Below are 19,905 nucleotides of genomic sequence, written 5' to 3'. Positions count from 1 at the left end.
GAATCTTAGTGTAACAATAACCAGAACGTAACATCTACTGTCTCCCATAGAGGGAAGCTAGCTAAATTTTGGTATAACGGGAAAGACAAATTGAGCTTGCAGATCCTTATGTGAAAGGGAGATTATGTGGGGATTGCCCTTGCCGCTATTCCACTTTCCTGGTATCTACTACCACTCTCATTATGCTTTATAACAGAAACAGTCCTGTGATTCTAGCATGGCAGCATTGTTATTGAATAAACTTCAGGTGGAATTTAAAAATATAAATCATTATGGTGATAAACGTGTATCTTTTTACCTGCATAAAATATTCTTCCAATAAGCAATCCACCCATGGTTCTGCTATTTCCATTGGGCGAACTTCATTGGAGATATCGCAGCACTTGATCAAAATCATCTTCAACTGAAAACAGCAAAACAGTTTACAATGTGAGATCTTTATATTTTATCTGCCAGTATTTCTTCCACTTTGTTGTGGAAAGTCAGCAGTGAAATTAATAGTGGAACCAATAAGATTTGTTTGAAACAATGGGCTCTCTGTAATGCTCCCTGTATAACAGGAGGGGCCCCCAAATCAGATTTTGTTCTGGTTGCCTGCACCTCCATTTAATTGTAGAGAGTAAAAGCATATTTTTACATATCCGCCAAGGCAGCCTGTCCTCAACTCATCTGCTTTCTTGTTCACTGTGGAAAGTTAAAATGATAAAAACTGATGTTCAACAAAATGGTGATATGAAGTTCAGCATTTGAACATGGACAATAAATGGAAACTCTATGGTCTACCAGAGGTTTCACTACTATAACTCCCAGAAGTTTAAATAAGCATAGCCAATGTTGGGCTGTGGGAAGCTGTGGTTCAGAATCATCTGAAGGGTCACAGATTCCCTACACATAGGTAGGATTGCTCTGAAATAGTTATATTACTATTCCTGGCCCAGAATGAGACAAGGTCAGCTTCATGGGAACTGTGGTTGCCAAGCTATTCCAGGGATGCTATAAATAATTCATGGAAAAGCTCAGTTTTAAGGCTTACTATCATTTTTTTATGCATTTTTCCATCTTTAGATGATAAAAAAACCACAAGGCTGGGGTTTTTGGATGCATGGAGGTTCCAGGAATGCAAAAAGATTGTCAGGTTGCCCAATCCTGAAAGCAAGATTGTCTCTTTTTATTGATCTTTAAGTCGAGTTGTAGAATCCTTTCCATCTGAATAAAAGCTAAATGTAAAGAAAGAAAGAAAAGCATCTTACCTGAGTTACATGTTCCTCATTTGAATAGGCAAACTCATCTACGGTTTCTTTGAAAGAATCCAGTATTTCAGCATGCCGTGCCATGTCTGTTGCTAGGATTAATGTAATTATCCCCTATATTGTTTAAGAAAAAAGAAAAAAACAGTTTATGCTTCTTGAAGCAGACCTATTCTAACTTTCCATATTATCACCCTTTGTTCAATTTTCCCATTTTTTGGACATGACATATTCTGAAGAAGGAAGCAATTTTGAGGAAAAACATAGAACAGAAGTTTGCTGAAACTCTACGCTAGGAGTTTTTTTTAATGAGCTATGAGCACATTATTTTTATCTAAACGAGCTATTTATCTTTTTTTATAAGCTATGGAAGGCAAATTTGGATCAGATGTATAATCACGATGTTAAGTACAAATATCTTGAAACTTCTATTAGCCACACAAGGGGAAACATGTACATGTATTTTAACTCCTTTTCTACATGGCAGGAGGGTTGATCTGACTTGGGTGCTCTTGCATGAACTGAGAACTACTTTAACAAAATATCAAGGATCTGTATAGTATAACATGTTTTTTTTACATTGTTTTGTGATTTAAAGCATAATGTGATTTTTTTTAAACTAATGTGTGTTATGTTATGTTATACTGTGCTATGTTATACATCTTCTCTTTAGCATTTCTTTAGCACTTTTACAAAAAAAAAAAAAAACTTGCAATAAAACCAGATAAATATATTAACACATTATAACATAAAAACTATAATATTTTTCCAAATATATCTGCAATATCCTTCACCAAACTGGCATCATTTCCTAGTTGTGTTAAATTACTACTAAGAATTATTCCTATTATAACTAACAATGATGTGTATTGTATCTAATCTAATTTAAAGGCACCAGCTTGTCTACGAGGTACTTATTTCATTAGGTTTGACTGTTGATGATGCTTCTATTGAATTTCTCAGATGAGAGATGCTGGCTATCAAGGTTTCCTAGGAGAATATTATTTTATTTTATTTTATTCCACCTGCTCTTAATCACCAGGATCTGTACCATCCCCTGATTATTATTTTTACCAGTAACTCAGGGTGGCGAACATGTTCATCACACTATTTTCCTTTGCAATAGTGGCAAATATCTATAGCTCGGTATAGGATGAGGGTGAAGGTTCATTCTCCAAACCAATCTACAAGCTTGGAGAATGAACCTTCACTAACCTGTCCTATTTTTCCTATAACAGCAATCCTGGGGTGACTGGGTGGTGATGGTGGTTTGAGCTGAGATAGAATGACTGGCCCAAAATCACCCAGCTGGCTTTCATGCTAAGACAGGTCTAGAACTCATGGTCTACCACTTTCTAGATATCTTAACCATTAGACCAACCTGGCTTTCTTGCTAGGTTTTACCTTCTAGCTCTAGACTGAAAACTTTTTAGCATGCTCTTAGCATGCTCAGAAATCTAGACCTCTTTCTGTTTCATATGTTTCAGAGAGCACGTGAGACATTTCAGTAAAATAGGCTCAGATGTTAAACTCTCAAATTTTCAACCCATGGAAATAACATTTGGGGAATCTCTGGCCATCCATATACTGTATTTCTAACACGCATGGCCATCCCAAAGGTGCTTTTTCAAGAGGCAATTGGACTTTCTTGTTTTTCTTTGAAGACATTTCACTTCTCATCCAAGAAGCTTCTTCAGCTCTCATATCTTCACAGATATCAAGCCTGGCCAATAGAAGTTTAGAGCATTATAGTTAAATATAACTTTGAAGGGCATAGTCTTCTTAATCCTGAGACAAGCCAGCTGAGTTCAGTTGCAATTATCTGTGAACCTCTACCTTTGAACCCATACCTGTCTGATCCGTTTGAACTGTTCCTTATCAAGATTGGATAAAATGTTGCATTCTGGCTGTGCAAGGATCTGGAAAGCCACTGCACAGTGATGATTCTCTAGCGGGGAAATATCATTGTAGCGCACAGCTAGCTCAGTTCGTGCATTGATCTGGTACCTGAAATAAACCAAAGGCATAAACAAAAATGTGCTAAATTAGTTTATTTCTACAATGAAATCAAAAATAAAGAACTGGGAAAATAATAAATTCCAGGGGAAATGTAGAAAACAGAATGTGAAAATAAGATAGGGGGGGAAAAACCATCTTAAAACTTAATATGTCTCATGTGGCATATGCTTTCATGGATTTCCTCTCTTCTGCTCTCCATTCCAGATCACCACAGCATCCTTGGTTTTTGTGACTGCTCTTAAGAAAAACTTTGGAGGTAATATTGATGGATGCAGCGAAAAAAGGGAAGCAGGAAAGCCATATAGTCTAACTGTTTTTCTGTACATATCAGGTTTGAATTAGAATCACAGAGTTAGAAATAGGATCTAACAAAGAGGTAGACATATGTTTGAAGTGCAGGTTTGCATACTGTACTGCTACAGCAGTTATGACTGCAAAGAGGAAACTGCTGATTAAACTAAATCCTGCGAAGGTAAATCTGCAGCAAAAATAACCAAGTTTTACCTATGTGTATCTGAGTGCCTGTGCATGCAGGTATATACTTTTATTCTTTTATGTTGGGAATTTGCTTTGCCTTAGATCTTGAACTATAGCATTTATTTATGTAACTATTTATTCCAATACATATTCTTTATTTTAAGCTTTTAGTTTTCTACCTTTGAGTTTCTGATAGCTTTTAAAACAATATACACAGAGGAAAGGACCAATATGAGAAGAGAAACAAAGATTCAGTGGGCAGTCAGTTATAATGGGCTTTAGTGTTACATCTGTTTCAGATCTCTCTTGAAGTAAGATTTATTTTAAAAAATCCCACAATCTTTTTCAAGGGAAAAAAAGAGATACGGGACATAATCATAAGCCAATAAATCATATACAGTGCCAAGATATGTCCTAGGAATCAATGTTTCTCAGAAAGATTCATGGAATCACATGGAAGTAGAAATGTGGTAGTCGCCATTCACTAATATTCACCTTCTGATACAATTTCCTTTTAAGCTCAGGTTGTTGCCTTTTGTCCAAATGCCATTTTTTCACTTCTCGCAATTTAATTCTGCTGCTGTTGCACTTGGGAGGCAAAATGTTTACAGTACACTTTCAATACCCTTACCCATTAAATATATAGCTAATTTGGAAGCTACAATGTTTAATTTCATTTTTGTAATGCTCCTTCATGGTTTTTTTTTTACAATCCAATCAGCCATTTCAATGCCATTTATTTACAAAAGTGCATGCATTAACATTTTTGTTATTAATCTTTATAATTCTGTAAAGATACATGCCCAAGGATACAGTCATCATGCGTTGTCTGTTCTGGATGCTTTAGTAACGCAAACCAATTATAAGATATTACTTCCTTCCTCAAGATTATTTCTTAAAATACATTTCTTACTTGTACATATAGAGTGACACATACTTCTACAAATACATTACCAGACAGCTTTAAAAACATATTTGAAGCCAAGGGCCAAAGTAAATCACATTTATTTTTTCCAGATCTAATAAAATGTATGCATATTATAAAAAAAATCCTGATTTTGCCATGTGCTCCCATTTGAGGTTTGGTTAACTTCCTCTTTCAAAAGATATATTAGTGGCTACTCTAATTTGCTTAATTCTTACACTTCAGCAGATTACTATATCCTGCTAATGTAATGTAGGGATGGGGTGGCTCAGAGGTTAAGACACTGAGCTTGTCGATCAGAAAGGTCGGCAGTTCAGCAGTTTGTATCCCTAGCGCCGCGTAATGGAGTGAGCTCCTGTTACTTGTCCCAGTTTCTGCCAAGCTAGCAGTTCGAAAGCATGTAAAAAATGCAATAGGGACCACTTTGGTGGGAAGGTAACAGCATTCTGTGCACCTTCGGTGTTTAGTCATGCCGGCCACATGACCAAGGAGACATCTTTGGACAGCACTGGCTCTTCGGCTTTGTAATGGAGATCAGCACTGCCCGCCGGAAACAAGTAGCACGTATGCGCAAGGGGAACCTTTACTTTACCTTAATGTAAATAGCCTGAAATTAATATCCTGTATATATTTATCAGCTGAATGAAGTAAGTTTCATAGGCACCATGTACTACAGGAAGATAATGAAAGAGCACACTTTAGTGTATATTTTTGTAAAGCAAGGTGAAAGGATTTTTTTTTTTCTTTACCCTGATGCCAAAATAATACGTACAACCTTTAGTATTATTCATTTCAATTTAGGCAGTGCATTTTCTATTCCACTATTTGTTGTGCTGGCAGCAGACCTGGATGTTGAGGAGGTTGAGGAAAAACTTGGGCCAGTTCTGGAGCCTGGGGAAGGCTCTGTATATGCTCAACATCAGACACAGAGATAGAGTCAAGGCCGTCTGGCATTTCCCAGCCTGAGAGGCAGCTGCCTTTGGAGTCAGAGATGAGTGAGGAAGAGGAATAGCTGGGGCCTGTTCCAGATGTGCATATGTGCAGAGCAGATAGGAGAGGTGAACAATGGAGGACAATGAGTCGGCTCGAGAAGCAAAACAAATGTGGATGCTAAATGGCCCCTCCCTGGCTGGGTATAAATAGGAGGAAAAAAAAGTGGTTTGATTGTAGCAGACAACTGCTCGCATTTCTACAAAGTTTACTCCTGGTGTATTTCATGCGATGAAGACTGCCTTGCCAGAACTGAGTTTGTCTATTTCTCTGACTTAATTTGCAGCTTTCTGACTGGGAGTTCACAGCCTTGCATTTATCATAATGAGCTGATAAGGACTATTGCTTCAGTTAACTCCTTGCAGAACTCTTGCCTGGACTTTCTGTTGGTAAATGCAATTACCGTATATACTCGAGTATAAGCCGAGTTTTTCAGCCCATTTTTTGTGCTGAAAAAATCCCCCTCGGCTTATACTCGAGTCAGATTCCCCTCTGAAAAAAAAAATGGTGTGGAGTTGCTGCCGCCGGAGTGGCCCCAGTCCCGCTGCCTCGGGAAGGGAAAGGCAAAGCGCCTTTTGCCTTTCCCTTCCCGGCTGGGGCTGTTGGGAGTCGCTGCCGCCTGCCTTTCCCTTCCCGGCTGGGGCTGTTGGGAGTCGCTGCCGCCTGCCTTTCCCTTCCCGGCTGGGGCTGTTGGGAGTCGCTGCCGCCTGCCTTTCCCTTCCCGGCTGGGGCTGTTGGGAGTCGCTGCCGCCTGCCTTCCCTTCCCGGCTGAGGCTGTTGGGAGTCGCTGCCGCCTGCCTTTCCCTTCCCGGCTGGGGCTGTTGGGAGTCGCTGCCGCCTGCCTTTCCCTTCCCGGCTGGGGCTGTTGGGAGTTGCTGCCGCCTGCCTTTCCCTTCCCGGCTGGGGCTGTTGGGAGTCGCTGCCGCCTGCCTTTCCCTTCCTGTCTGCCCACGGATGTCAGCGGAGCTTTGCTGCTGCTTCGTCCGGGGTCTCTGGGCAAACACGTCCACCCAAGCGGGGCTTGTCGCCTCCGGCACGCAACGAGCGCTGCCCTCGGATTCCCTGTCCGGTTGCCTCCCTTTTGAGGGCGATGGCAGTAAACTGTTCCCGTAGCAGCGGTTGCTCCGCTGACATCTGCGGGCAGACAGGCGAACGCGGGACCTTCTCCTCCAAGGGCGCCCGGCGCCTTTCTACCCACCCCCGGCCCGTCTCTTTCAAGCGGTGGTGACTGCGGGGCGGGGTCGATCCTGCGAGGGACACCGGTGGGCGCGGAAAGAGGGTGGGCGGAGAAGCTCCTCTCCCTGCCCCGCCCGGGGGTCTTCCCCTTCTCCCGGTACAGGGAGCTCCGCGGCGCTGGGCGGGCACCAAAGACGACGCTCGGGGCTCGGTCGGAACCGTCCGGCGCGCCCGATCCGATGCTAGCGCAGCGCGACTGCGCACAGCTTCGCTCCAGCGGCGGCCTTCCAAGCCGTGGCCTTTCCCTTCCCGAGGCGACGCGGGACTGGGGCCGCTCCGGCGGCAGCGACTCCCAACAGCCCCAGCCGGGAAGGGAAAGGCAGGCGGCAGCGACTCCCAACAGCCCCAGCCGGGAAGGGAAAGGCAGGCGGCAGCGACTCCCAACAGCTCCAGCCGGGAAGGGAAAGGCAGGCGGCAGCGACTCCCAACAGCCCCAGCCGGGAAGGGAAAGGCAGGCGGCAGCGACTCCCAACAGCAGCCGGGAAGGGAAAGGCAAAAAGCGCTTTGCCTTTCCCTTCCCGAGGCGACGTGAGATAGTGAGATCGTTTCCCAAATTAATTATTTTTATTTTTGAAATTTACCAGTAGCTGCTGCATTTCCCACCCTCGGCTTATACTCGAGTCAATAAGTTTTCCCAGTTTTTTTGTGTAAAATTAGGTGCCTCGGCTTATATTCGGGTCGACTTATACTCGAGTATATACGGTAATTAATTAAGGGCATGCATAAGTGCACAATCATGCCTACCACCCTGTCCTGTTGTCCCCATTTATTCGTACCTATTTCCTGTATTCTTATTCATGTTTATACTTATACCTATAATTTGTAAGCGATTGACAAATCAAATCAAATCAAATAAATAAATAAAATAAATTCCCAAGATGTAAATAAAGAGGGGTTTTTCTTTGCGAGGAATCTGTTTCTTGCTTCTGCGAAGGCCAGGTCAGAACACTAATGTCTTGGGCCAGCATCCTCAGGAATTGGGTGGAAGATCTTATGGTGGAATTCCTGCAAAAATATGTTGCATAAGATTGCACAGCCAATTTGCTGCAGCCAACTTGCTACAACCAACTCACCCTGGCCAACTCGATGCAGGACAACTCCTCATGGCCAACTTACCATGGGACAACTTGCTGCAGGACAATTTAACAATTCAATTTAATTATTTAAAATAAATTTAAAAATATTTTAAATTTTGTCATTCACATTTCATTCTGTCCCTCCTTTTTCATCTTTTCTTTAATGATTCCATTCCACCATTTATTTGATGTTTGTGTAACTCTTGTCCTGCAGTGCGTGGTCCCACGATGAGTTGGCCATGGTGAGTCATCCTGTGGTGACTTGGTCACAGCAAGTTGACTGTGACAAATTGGCTATGGTGAGTTAGATGCAATGAATGGTCATAGATCCATGTTTAACATGCTAAACTTTCAATTGTATTCCATTTCCCTAAGCAGATGCTATACTCCTTTAACTCTCTTCCAAAAGAATACATACGTGTTATTATATCCTGGGTGATCCAGATCATGACACACTGATGCTGTCATTAGCATTAAGATATCCATTTGGGAAATCTTTGCCTAAAAGAGAAAAGAGAGAAAATACAGTTGTATAATTTCTTTGTACATTATTTGCATAATGTAGCTTTTACAACATCAGAAGCACACTTAAGTATCAGAGAAATAACATAAAACAAAGTTAAGTCAACACTTAGTGGCTATATGTACTGTAGCAAGTTTTTTTCTGGCACAACAGTCTAGCTAATCATCTAAGTCTGGCAGTGATGTATAATTAACAACAGGATGGAAAGGAAATGTTGGATCTGCGAGAAAAAAGTCATGGGAAAATATGGAAGTGTTGCAACTGGGAAAAAAGAACATTTGGATTAAATTAATTAAATTCAATGAATAAAACACAGCTACTGTGTGACAAAAGTCTCATCTGATAACACAATTGTTCTTGTATTGGCCACTCAAGTTGCAAATCTATGCCCACAAATATAATGGACACAATTAACTTCTGTATGAAAATGTGAATTCTACATATTTGGGGTAACATTTAATAGTCCTCAACTTACATTTAATAGTCCTCAACTTACAACAGCTTATTTAGTGACTGTTCGAAGTGACAATAGCATGGAAAAAAGTGACTTAGGACCATTTTTCACACTCAGTGGTGGTATTCTACTGGTTCGGCCCGGTTGTGCAGAGCCGGTAGCAGCGATGAGCAGTGGAGACCAAACCAATTCTCCCCGCTGCTCTGCTGTTGGGCCCACCCGCCCACCTGGGTGGGCTCCCATACTCACCTTTATCCTCTAAATTTGAAGTGCACCACTGATTTAGATGCTTGGCAAGTAGCTCATATTTATGACTGTTGCAGTGTCCAGGGATCATGTGATCACCTTTTGCGACTTTCTGATAAGCAAAGTCAATGAGGAAGCCCGATTCATTTAACAATTGTGTTACTAATTAAATATATCTAAGTGCAATGATAGCACTTAGACTTATATACCGCTTCACAGTGCTTTTCAGCCCACTCTAAGGGATTTACAGAGTCAGTGTATTTCCACCAACAATCTGGGTTCTCATTTTATCAACCTTGGAAGGATGGAAGGCTGAGTCAACCTTGAGCCTGGTGAGATTTGAACTGCCAAATTGCAGGCAGCTGGCAGAAGTAGCCTGCAGTACTGCATTCTAACCATTGTGCCCAGGGGTGGGATTCTACTGGTTCGGACAGGTTCGGTAGAACTGGTTGTTATGATTCTGCGCAGTTCAGAGAACCGGCAAATCGCACCACTGGCTGGCCCTGCCCCTATCTGCCCTCCCCTTCCCTCCCTGCCCAGTGAGTCCTTATTGCACATGTGCAACATTGCTGCCTGCAGCCTGCTTTTGCCCGCCCGCCAGACCAGCCATTGCTGTCTGCCTTCCGCTTCCCCTTGCTTGGCTTCTGCAAGTCCCCCTCCCAACAGGAAACGGCTGTAAAACGGCTGCAAAAAGGAGTGTTAAATAAATGTTGGAAGTGTAAAAGTAAAGAAGGGACTTTCTATCATCCATGATGGACTTGTGATAAAGGAAAAAATTTTGGAGTATGATTCATATTTTAATAGAGAAAATCTTTAAAATGGAGATAAAAATGAAACCAGAATTTTTCCTTTTGGGTCTAATGGAAAAAGAACTCAAGAAAAAAATTGGAACTTTGTTATTATATATGTTGACAGCAGCAAGACTATTGTTTGCACAAAAATGGAAGGACATTTCGATTCCTACTATGGACGAATGGTTGCAGAAATTGATGGAGTTGGCTGAAATGGCAAAATTGATTACTTTGATTAAAGAAAAGAACATCAGTAATTTTGTTTCCACTTGGAGACCACTTCTGAACTTAGTGCTTGAAAAGGAAAAGAGTGAAACTTTGATTTTGGGTTTTACCAAGTAGATTGATAGATCTTTACAGAAATGGCTTGTTCATATGAAAAGCATGAAAAGCAAAAAGCTGTGATTTAATATAAATGCCTGATTTTAGTGCAACAGAGAGAGTTGGAAGTCAAGCTTCTTTTTCTTTTCTTATCTTTCCTCACTTTTCTTCCCCTCCAAACCTTCCCCACTTTTATATTTACTTTTGTATTTTGTATTTTACAATATTTTATCACTCAATAAAAATGTTAAACCAGAAGTGTTGGACTCTGAGCCTGACAGTTTTGAGACATAGAGTATGTTGAGTAATTTGGTGTTGGTAAATTAGGAATTCAGGATGTTGTAGCCTAACCCATCTGGAGGGTACTGTGTAAGAAATGGTGCAAGAGAATGGTGCAAGTAGTTCGAGCAGTTTTGGCCACCCTGAATTTAGGTGAAAGAGGAAGCCAAGATACTTTGGTTTTCTCTGCTGTAAGTCAAAGACACATTAAACCTATAGTATTTTCATTTTTTAAGGGGGGGGAGAGAAGGTCATTAGAAACTTGTATCAAGAGGCTTAACTTCTCTTAAGTTTGAATTTCATGCTGGTTTTTTTTAATGTAAAAAATAGGACAAGGTTTCATCTAAGTTGGTTTATATTTCATAGGGGGCAACAGCAATGTGCGAACCTGTGGTTCTTCTTGAGCCATTACTGATTTATGCATCAGAATGCTGTGGCTCAGAAGTAAGGAACATGCTTTGCAGGATGGAGATCTGAAAGTGAATTCCTGGCACCTCCAGCCTCCAGACAGGCCTCCTGTTTGAACTCCTGTTGCCAACCAGTGTTGACAATATTGGCCTAGAAGGACCAATGATCTGATGCAATGTAAGGCAGTTTCCTATGTCTCCTGCAGAGTAAGAAACTGCCAGGGTTATTAACCATCCCCTTTTCACTAGACCTTTCAATTCTTCACTTAAATGTTAAAAAAGTGACACACTGAAGTGACCTTGGGATCAGTTATTCTCAGCAAAATCCCAGAGATGTGTAAAAAGATACTCTGTAGTAGGTCTTTCAATATTAGGTTAACAAAATACTGTTGTAGCGGGGGTGGGGGGGAGTATTTTAATGGATTTAATGATGTTTTATGAAGTCTGTTTTTCTTCTGATAGAAGAACTGAAGAAAGAATAAAAGTAGCCAGAGAAAGACACACCTGGAGATTGCAGAGTGAGATCATGCTGTACATCATCTGGGTAACACAGAAGCAGTGTCGAAAATTATGGAATGGATTGTTTCTGTAATTGTCATGAATACACATCTATAAAAATAAAGAGGAAAAACTGATGAAAGAAAACAAGAATGTGACACTAAATCCCAATAACCAACTCTTTGGTGCCATTATTCCCTCCTTTTAGATTCTAGAATATTACAATTTTATAACTAATCTATCTTTGTACTTTAAAAAAAGATAAAACAGAAAGTAATATATTTTGTTTGCATTACTACTACATACAGGCTTGTTTCCACTCATTATTTGGGTCATATTGCATTTCTACTGAATAACAGTCGGCTGATCTCTGGTATAAGTCAGAGAACTGCTTAACAAAGCCATAGAATTGGCCAGATAGAAATACTGGAAATATTGGCATGTATCTCTATAGTTTGTAAAGTAAATGCAGTGGTGTGGAAAGGGGAAAATATAAACCTCCCATTTCTGGGAGGGGCTGACATGCAGAATTATCCTGAAAAAGGTCAATCACCAAGTACTGAAAATATGATTATAATAAACATTTGGAGTCACCAAAATTGTCCTGGATATACGGTGTGTATATAATCCCATTCTACTACTCCATTTTGGATTAAGTAACATTATATAGTATAGAAAAAGAGTAAGAAATAGAATACCAGAATACCATTAAAAGCTGAAAATAAAACAGACACAAATTTATACCAATATAATTTGCACACTTTCCTATGTCTTCAACCTGTATTCCTGCCCCCCACCCCTTTTCTGGTATTGTATTGTTATATTTGGTTTGTATTTTACTTTTGTATTTAATCCGCATTCATCCATTTTAGTCCTATCTCTTCTTTTATTACACACATTTCTTAAATAACCCATGCCACCTGGATGTTAACTTCTGTATTTCTCTTCTATGTCTAACTCTCACTGCTATGAAACAAAGCCAAAAGCACAGTCTTATAGATAACAATTTTTGCTCTTTTCAACTGAACGTTCACTCTGACCAGCACCACCATATGATGATGTTCATCCATCATGTTCGAAGAGCACCTTGACATCTAACAAGTTGTGGGCTGTCCACGGTGTGTCTGCAGATGGCTGGTAAGGCCTATATGGGCACAAAATGTTCTGCCACCTGTGTGGGCACCATTGTTGTAGCATTTGCAGCTGTGGCTTAGTGGAGTGCTCGCTTCTCTTGTGCTGTGGTTGTTTATCTGTCTTCAAATGTCTGGCAGCCTTGGTGGATTGATCCTGTACCAGCATTTCCCAGGAGGTGGTGTCGATGCTCAGGGATTTAAAGGAGGCTTTCAACATGTCTTTGTATCACTTCCTTTGTTCCCTTTGCAATCACTTTCCTTGAGGCAGCTCACCATAGAGGTGCTGTTTAGGGATGTGATGGTCTGGCATCATTGCAACATGGCATGACCAGTGTGTCTGGACTTTCATCAGCAGGGTGTGAACTGATGGCAGGCCTGCTCTGGAGAGGACTTCTGTGTCTGGCACCTTGTCCTGTCACCGGATCCTCAGAAGTCTGCGGAGGCAGGTCGTGTAGAAGTGGTTCAATTGCCTAGCCTGCCTCCTGTATACAGTCCAAGTCTCACTGGCATACACCATGGTAGTTAGCACTACTGGTTGGTAGACTTTGAGCTTTGTAGCAAGGCTTATTCCATGGCAGTCTCACACATTGGTCAGAAGTCTGCCATATGCAGAGCCTGCCTTGGCGATTCTGCAGTTGACCTTGATGTCAATTGTCATTCCGTGGGAGAGGGTGCTGCCAAGGTACACAAATTGGTCCACTGCTTGCAGCTTTTGTCCCTTCACTGTGATGGTGGGCTTTTAGTGTTGGGCTTTCGGAGCTGGGGGATGCATCACTTTAGTCTTCTTTGTGTTGGGGAAGAGACCGAAGTTGTTGCATGCTGCTGCGAATTTGTCCACACTGGCTTGCATTTCCTGCTCGGATCCAGCATTCAAGGCACAGTCATCAGCAAAAAGGAAGTCTCGTATCACAGTCTCCTTTATCTTGGTGATAGCCTGGAGTCTTCGGAAGTTGAACAGTTTCCCATTGGTCCTGTATCTCAGGCTAACTCCCAAGGAACTGTTCTGAAAGGTGGCTGACAGCATGGCTGAAAACATTATGCTGAACAGAGTTGGTGCCAACATGCAATCTTGTCTGACACTGTTTGTAACGGGAAAGGCCTCTGAAGCTTCTCCGTCCTCCAAAACATGAGCCGTCATGCCATCATGGAACTGATGTATAATTGGGATGAATCTGTCCAGGCACCCAAACTTCAACATGATATGCCATAGACCTTTGCGACTGACAGTGTCAAAAGTGTCAAAAGACAAAAGGTAGTGTACAATTCACGATTCTGCTCTTGACACTTCTCTTGGAGCTATCAGGCTGCAAATATCATGTCCACAGTGCCACGCTCTTTGTGGAAACTGCACTATGTCTTGGGTAATAGACTCTGTTCCAGGTGGTCAGTCAGGCAGTTCAGCAACACTCGTGCAAGGATCTTGCCTGTGATGGAAAGCAGTGATATTCCCCTATGATTATTGCAGGCTTGTCAATTCCCTTTCCTCTTGTAGAAGTGTATGATGGACGCATCTTTCAGTTCCTGAGGAATGGATCCTTGATTCCAGAAGGACTGAAACAGCAGAGTGCGTTTGTCCACAAGCACTGCACTGCCATCCTTATAGACTTCCACTGGGATCGCGTTAGATCCTGGGCCTTGCCACTGGACAGCTGGGTGATGGCCTGTAGGGTTTCAGTCTTTGATGGTGGGGTGTCCAGGCAGGGGTGGGATTCAATTTTTTTAACAACCAGTTCTGCGGATATGGCTTGGTGGTCATGTGACTGGATGGGCGTAGCTACCGTGTTTCTCCAACAATACGGCCTCCCCCAATAGGAAGCCCAAGCATGCTTTATAGGCACAAAATCAGATTAAGCCCCTCCCCCAAAATTAAGGTCTATATTAAACATGCGAAATGGGGGGGAATGGCAGGGGGGCTGGCCGTTAGGAAGTACTTTTGTTGCATATCCGGATATGGTGCTACCTGCGTTGACCTCAGTGTTGGTGGGGCACTTCGTATCGGGAGACCTTCCGCTGTTGCCTTCCCTTCTCCCCGTGCTGCCGGCGTTTGACACAGCCATGGGGGCCAGCCAGGGCTCCTCCCTGCAACCGGAGCCCAGAAGAGGCACTCGGCTTCAGGCGCTCCTGTCGCTGCCTTCCCTTTGCCTTCGAAGGCAAAGCCAATTCTTTTAAAAATGACATCCTACTACTGGTACGACAAAGACTCCCCTGCCTGAGAGGGCAGCCCAACCCCACGTGGGGAGGCGAATCTCCCAGGGCCACAGCGCAGGATTGGCCCACCCCGGGAGAAGTGCCCAGCCGCCATCCCTGCCTGGCGCCAGGCAGAGCACAAAGAGTTTTGCCTGGGGCACCCAGCACAGCTGACAGGCGGGCCCTCCTGCCCGGCGGTGGAGCTCTCGCCAAGGCAGTGAGTGCCTCCCCACTGGACCCTCCACTCATCCCGCCAGAGCCAAGGTCCCTTCCAGCTCTGGATCGCTGTGCTGTTTCAAAGCATCCTCTGAAGCTGCGTCTAGTGCCAGGGTTTGTGGTCCTTCCTTCCCCTCCTTTTTCTCTCCCTCCCTCCCTCCCTCCCTCTATCCATCCATCCATCCCTCTTTTTTATCATTATTATTATTTTTATTACACTTTTTTTCTCTTTCCACATCTCAATCATCTTTAACAGTACTGAGGCATCTTTGTTACATATACACAATTCCATACATTTCTAATTATCCATATACATCTCTATATCTTCTTATCTCTACACTCCTTATTCCTATTGTCCATCCATTCATAAGAGTTTTCCCATACCGCATATTCCTCAATATTCTGAGTCTTCCTTGCCTTTTAACTTTAAGATGAGTTTATCCAGTTCTGCACAATCCAAGATCTTTTGGATTACTAGACTTTCTGAGGGTATGCTATATCCTTTTTTCATCCATCCACATCTCATTCACTTTCCTTTCCCTTCCCTCTTTCTCCCTTCCCTCCCTTTCTTTCTTTCTCCCATCCCTCCCTCTTTCTTCTTCCTTTTAAGAGAAAGAAAGAAAGAAAGAAAGAAAGAAAGAAAGAAAGAAAGAAAGAAAGAAAGAAAGAAAGAAAGAAAGAAAGAAAGAAAGAAAGAAAGAAAGAAAGAAAGAAAGAAAGAAAGAAAGAAAGCTACCATGCATCTCTATCTATTCATGGTATATTTTCAGCTGGAACCTCTTTCTACTTAAACCTTAGTAAGACACCCAAATATTTAAAGCTGTTAAATACCTTGGTTTAATCTTGAAACTTTTTGCATTCTTGTACTTAAACAGAAATAATTTTGTTTTAACATATATGGCTTCAATTCCAAAGCTACTTTTTATGAAGACCAAGTCATGAAACGGAGATTGGAAACAAAGCAGAGGTTAATCTTCTCATTCTTTCTAACCCTTTCTAAATGGCAAGTAGAAGTGAGACTTTCTACTTGCCATTTTATTACCAAGAATTTACCACCATCTTCAAATTAAAGAGTTGCCTTCTAACAACAAAAAACACAAGTTTGCAAACTTCCTGAATTTTGGCACAATTTTGCCACAGCACATAATTTTGTATGTTAAACATCAAACCACAAAGTGGAAGAGGGAAATATTTGTGAGAAATATTTACTGTGTTTTTTGCTTGTCAAATTTAAAAGGCCATGGGACTCTATAAAGGTTGTAACAGCAATAGAAGTAATGAAGCAGCAGCTAGGCAAACTGCTGAATAGTCTGAATTGTGCTTTGGAAATTGTGTAATGTGTGCTCTGAAACTGAGCAAACGAATGAGAGCTAAAGGTAAGCTGTTCTCTACAAAATCCACTCTGAACTTACCACACTGGCATGAAAAAAACAGAGCAACTTACTTGTTTTGAAGAGGAGGATATGGAATAAAGAAAGAATTCAGTTCAGGCTGGAGGGATATCATTTGTAATTAGCCAATCCTTGTGCCTTAGGAAAGCTCTAGGTGTGGCCATTTAAAGCTCCAACGGTTTTAGGAGACTGTATAGTTTTCTTTACCTAGACCATTCCCAAGGCAGTAATCAATACTGTATTAACTCCAAATGTTCTTTTGGCTAAACACTGAACACAGACATACTGGATGCTCCCAGGAGGCTGCAGGGAGGCCTCTTAGGTCCAAAATGGGGCCTAGTAACCCTCCCTGGGGCCTGCTGGGAGCAAAAATGGGGTGCAGGGGGCCCCACCGGACCCCCCGTGCCCCATTTTTGCTCCCAGGAGGCTACCCTACACTTACCTGGGAGCCAGACAGGGAGCCTCATAGGGACTCCTGGGAGGGGAGAGGCAGGGTGGGCAGGGCCAGCTGGTCTTCAGAACTACCAGTTCACTGAACTGGATATAAAATGAACATCGGTTCGCTCAAACCGGCCCGAACCGGTAGAATCCCACCTGTGTCCAGGCTATGATTGATATCTGCTTGGGGCATTCTATCAATCGCCTCATTGTTGATGGAAGGTGGGCAGTTCAGTACAGATTGGAAGTGCTCAGTCCAACGCTGTAGGATCAGAGTCTTCTCAGTAATGAGAGTTGCACCATCTGAGTCTAGTAGAGGGGAGTTCCCTGAGGGCTGAGGTACAGCACTATACAGCACTACTGTCAGGGTAATGATGATTTAATAGCTGAGCAGCTGCTCTAATGTTGTAATGCTATAATGTTGTAATGATGATGCAATGGTAGCAATGAGTTAGCAGGGTTATTTGACTGCTACCGCTTTAAGAGGCTGTAATATAGGAGAGGCCCCGTGAGGGCGTATCTCTCTCTCCATGTGTGCTTCCATGGTGCTGTTGATTACTGATTGCTGTTTGTTCAAGGCCTGTATCAAAATACTTGTATGTATATATGCTTTTGTAGGAATAAAACCACTATATGTAAATACAAACCTGTGTGCTATATTTGCTCCTGGGTTTTCTTACCGAGTCATACTGTGCGCACTCTGATAATCACCACATACTATCCACACATACCTTGGGGAAATACTGTGCTTCCCCGAAAATAAGACCTGGTTTAATTGTTTTGCTTCCAAAACAGGCATTAGGTCTTATTTTGAGGGGGTGTCTTCCACTGTCCATCTCACGATGGTGGCACCGACAGCCCCACCCAGCAAGAGCCTGTGTGGCCACTGCTGGACCATTTCTTCTGCGGCCTCTTGCCGTCACTTGCACTCGGTGCCCCCAACCTCTGTTTCGCAATCAGAGGCCTTTGGGAAAGGCCTCTGCAGCCAAGAAACGAGCTCCGGATTGACACATGCCGTGCCCCCTGGCCTCCTTCAGAAAGGCCTCTGGTGGTGAAACAGAGACCTGGAGCCCCATGCACATCAATCCAGAGCTTGTTTCTCAGTCGCAGAGGCCTTTTCTGAAAGCCTCTGACAGTGAAATGGAGGCTGGGGCATTGCACGCAAGCGCATTTTGATCCTAGCTTTATTTTTACCAGTGTGCCTCATCCTACCTCATGCAGCCAGGTGCAATGGAGTGAGTGGGGACTTAACTAGGACTTATTTTGGGGCTGGGCGTATATTGGGTGCATGTGTAAAAATCAAACTAGAGCTTATAATTAATACAAAATTAATTTAGGACATGGAACAGGAAGGCAACTCAAATAAAAGAACTTACGGGCTGCTACATATTGTAATCAGAGATAGGGTTAATAATGACTGAAATTCTAAACAGTTAAAAGGCAGCATGTAAACTAACACCCAACACTCTATTGGGTACATAATTTAATTTTTTTTCATTTTAGAAAAGGTTCTCAAAATACTATTGAGTTCAGTATTGGATGAACCATGGCAGTTCTTACGTTCTAAGAACATTTTAGCACTGCACCCTTAAACTGTTGCTATCTTGTGCCAATGCCCACTGACCTCTCTAAGCTGTCTTATGAAAAGGAAAATATTAATCTAAAAATGTCTCCCTTGAGTTTTAACCGGTGACCTTATGCATATTAAGCAAATGTGATAATCATTATGCTCTTTGCACACCATTGCTTATAATACTGCATCAGAATCTGAGAACTGCAGGACAGCAGTCATTGAGCCAGGTGAGGGAGCATCCCAACCTCTGTGCATAGTGCAGGGAGCTACTTAGAAGAAAGTAAAGCTAACCAGACACCAACACTCAAGCCAGCAATAGCTAAAAAACATTAACATGGAGTAGAACAATACAAATGGAAGTCACATGTGGTAGACTGGGGACAAATAGAGAATGAAGTTGTTTGTTCCTGGTCTTTAAAAATAGCCTGTGGCATGTACTTGTAATAGACAACCTGGCAATGTTGTCAGGTTGTCAAGAATTAAGTATGCACTCTACTTTGGGCATTTAATTTTTCAGAGGTTATTTTGTATTCAGCTATCTTTTATCTTAATTTCATGTACTAGAGTCTACATTAAGAATATATTTTTGCAGACTTACAAATAAATCTGTAGTTATAAATATTTTAAATTCTTGTTTAAAACCCATGGGCAACTTACCAGCCATCGCTTCATTGTGATAGGGTTGATGTTAAAGTCTTTCACCAATCCTAAATCATGATACATATGTTCTAAGCAACTCAGCATCTGGAGGAAAAAATTAAAAAGTATTTTAAAAGTATTTTCTTTGCGCATTGAAAATAAACTGCATATAGCCTATTAAATGCAGCTAAGAAATAATGAATTTAATTTTTTTAATTCCCCAAACTCATTGAACTTACAAGTCATGGGAGCCCAGTTGATAACTGAATGATATATTATAATATAATACATTGTTCTAAGTTTTATGTAATACTTTTTTATTTTTAACAAATAAGGAAGAAATCCCCAAAATAACAGAGGATGTTTACATATGTTCAAATCAGCAACATGATTCAGTATCCCTCTTCTATGGCAGGGGACCAATTCTCAGGACTTTTTTTAAAATATTTTTTTTAAAAATAACAAAACTCATTTTCTTGTGTAATGAATCAATCCCAGTTCTACAAACAGTTCAAATCAAGCTTTAGAGCAGGGGAGTCTTGGCAAGACTTGTGAACTTCAACTACCGAAATTCCCTAGCCAACATGGCTGAGGAATTCTGAAGGTTGAAGTCCACAGGTCTTAAAGTTACCAAGATCAGACACTCATGCTTTAGAGTTTGTTTAGAGAACAATCCCAGAAGAGAACATCATCTGTAAGGAAATAACACTTAGCTTTCATTTTTAGAGCAGGAAACTGAATAATCTGTTTAAAGCACATTCAAGGAAAATGTTGTTTTAAGATGACAGTCATAGGTGGGGGTGGGATTCAAAAATCCCAGCAACCGGTTCTCTGCCTGA

The 19,905-nt window shown here is 41.9% G+C and overlaps 1 protein-coding gene across 3 annotated transcripts in view; it reads right to left on the bottom strand.

The window, feature by feature from the left end:
- PDE9A (phosphodiesterase 9A) overlaps positions 1-19,905 on the bottom strand; it is an 88,659-nt gene that overhangs the window by 11,590 nt on the left and 57,164 nt on the right. For all 3 annotated transcript variants that reach the window (XM_087967568.1, XM_087967565.1, XM_087967566.1), the window contains 6 exons: positions 19,085-19,171; positions 11,496-11,600; positions 8,389-8,471; positions 3,098-3,254; positions 1,251-1,364; positions 299-403 (listed from right to left, as the gene is read on the bottom strand). In XM_087967568.1, the coding sequence (XP_087823694.1) occupies positions 299-403; positions 1,251-1,364; positions 3,098-3,254; positions 8,389-8,471; positions 11,496-11,600; positions 19,085-19,171 (651 nt within the window). The remainder of the gene's footprint in view (positions 1-298; positions 404-1,250; positions 1,365-3,097; positions 3,255-8,388; positions 8,472-11,495; positions 11,601-19,084; positions 19,172-19,905) is intronic.

The sequence above is a fragment of the Notechis scutatus genome, chromosome 5 (assembly GCF_049901735.1).
Source record: "Notechis scutatus isolate UNSWTSFEM ecotype Mainland chromosome 5, rNotScu1.2, whole genome shotgun sequence".
Classification (NCBI taxonomy): domain Eukaryota; kingdom Metazoa; phylum Chordata; class Lepidosauria; order Squamata; family Elapidae; genus Notechis; species Notechis scutatus.
Note: the sequence above shows the minus strand (reverse complement) of the source record. Positions and strands in the feature narration are given on the sequence as shown.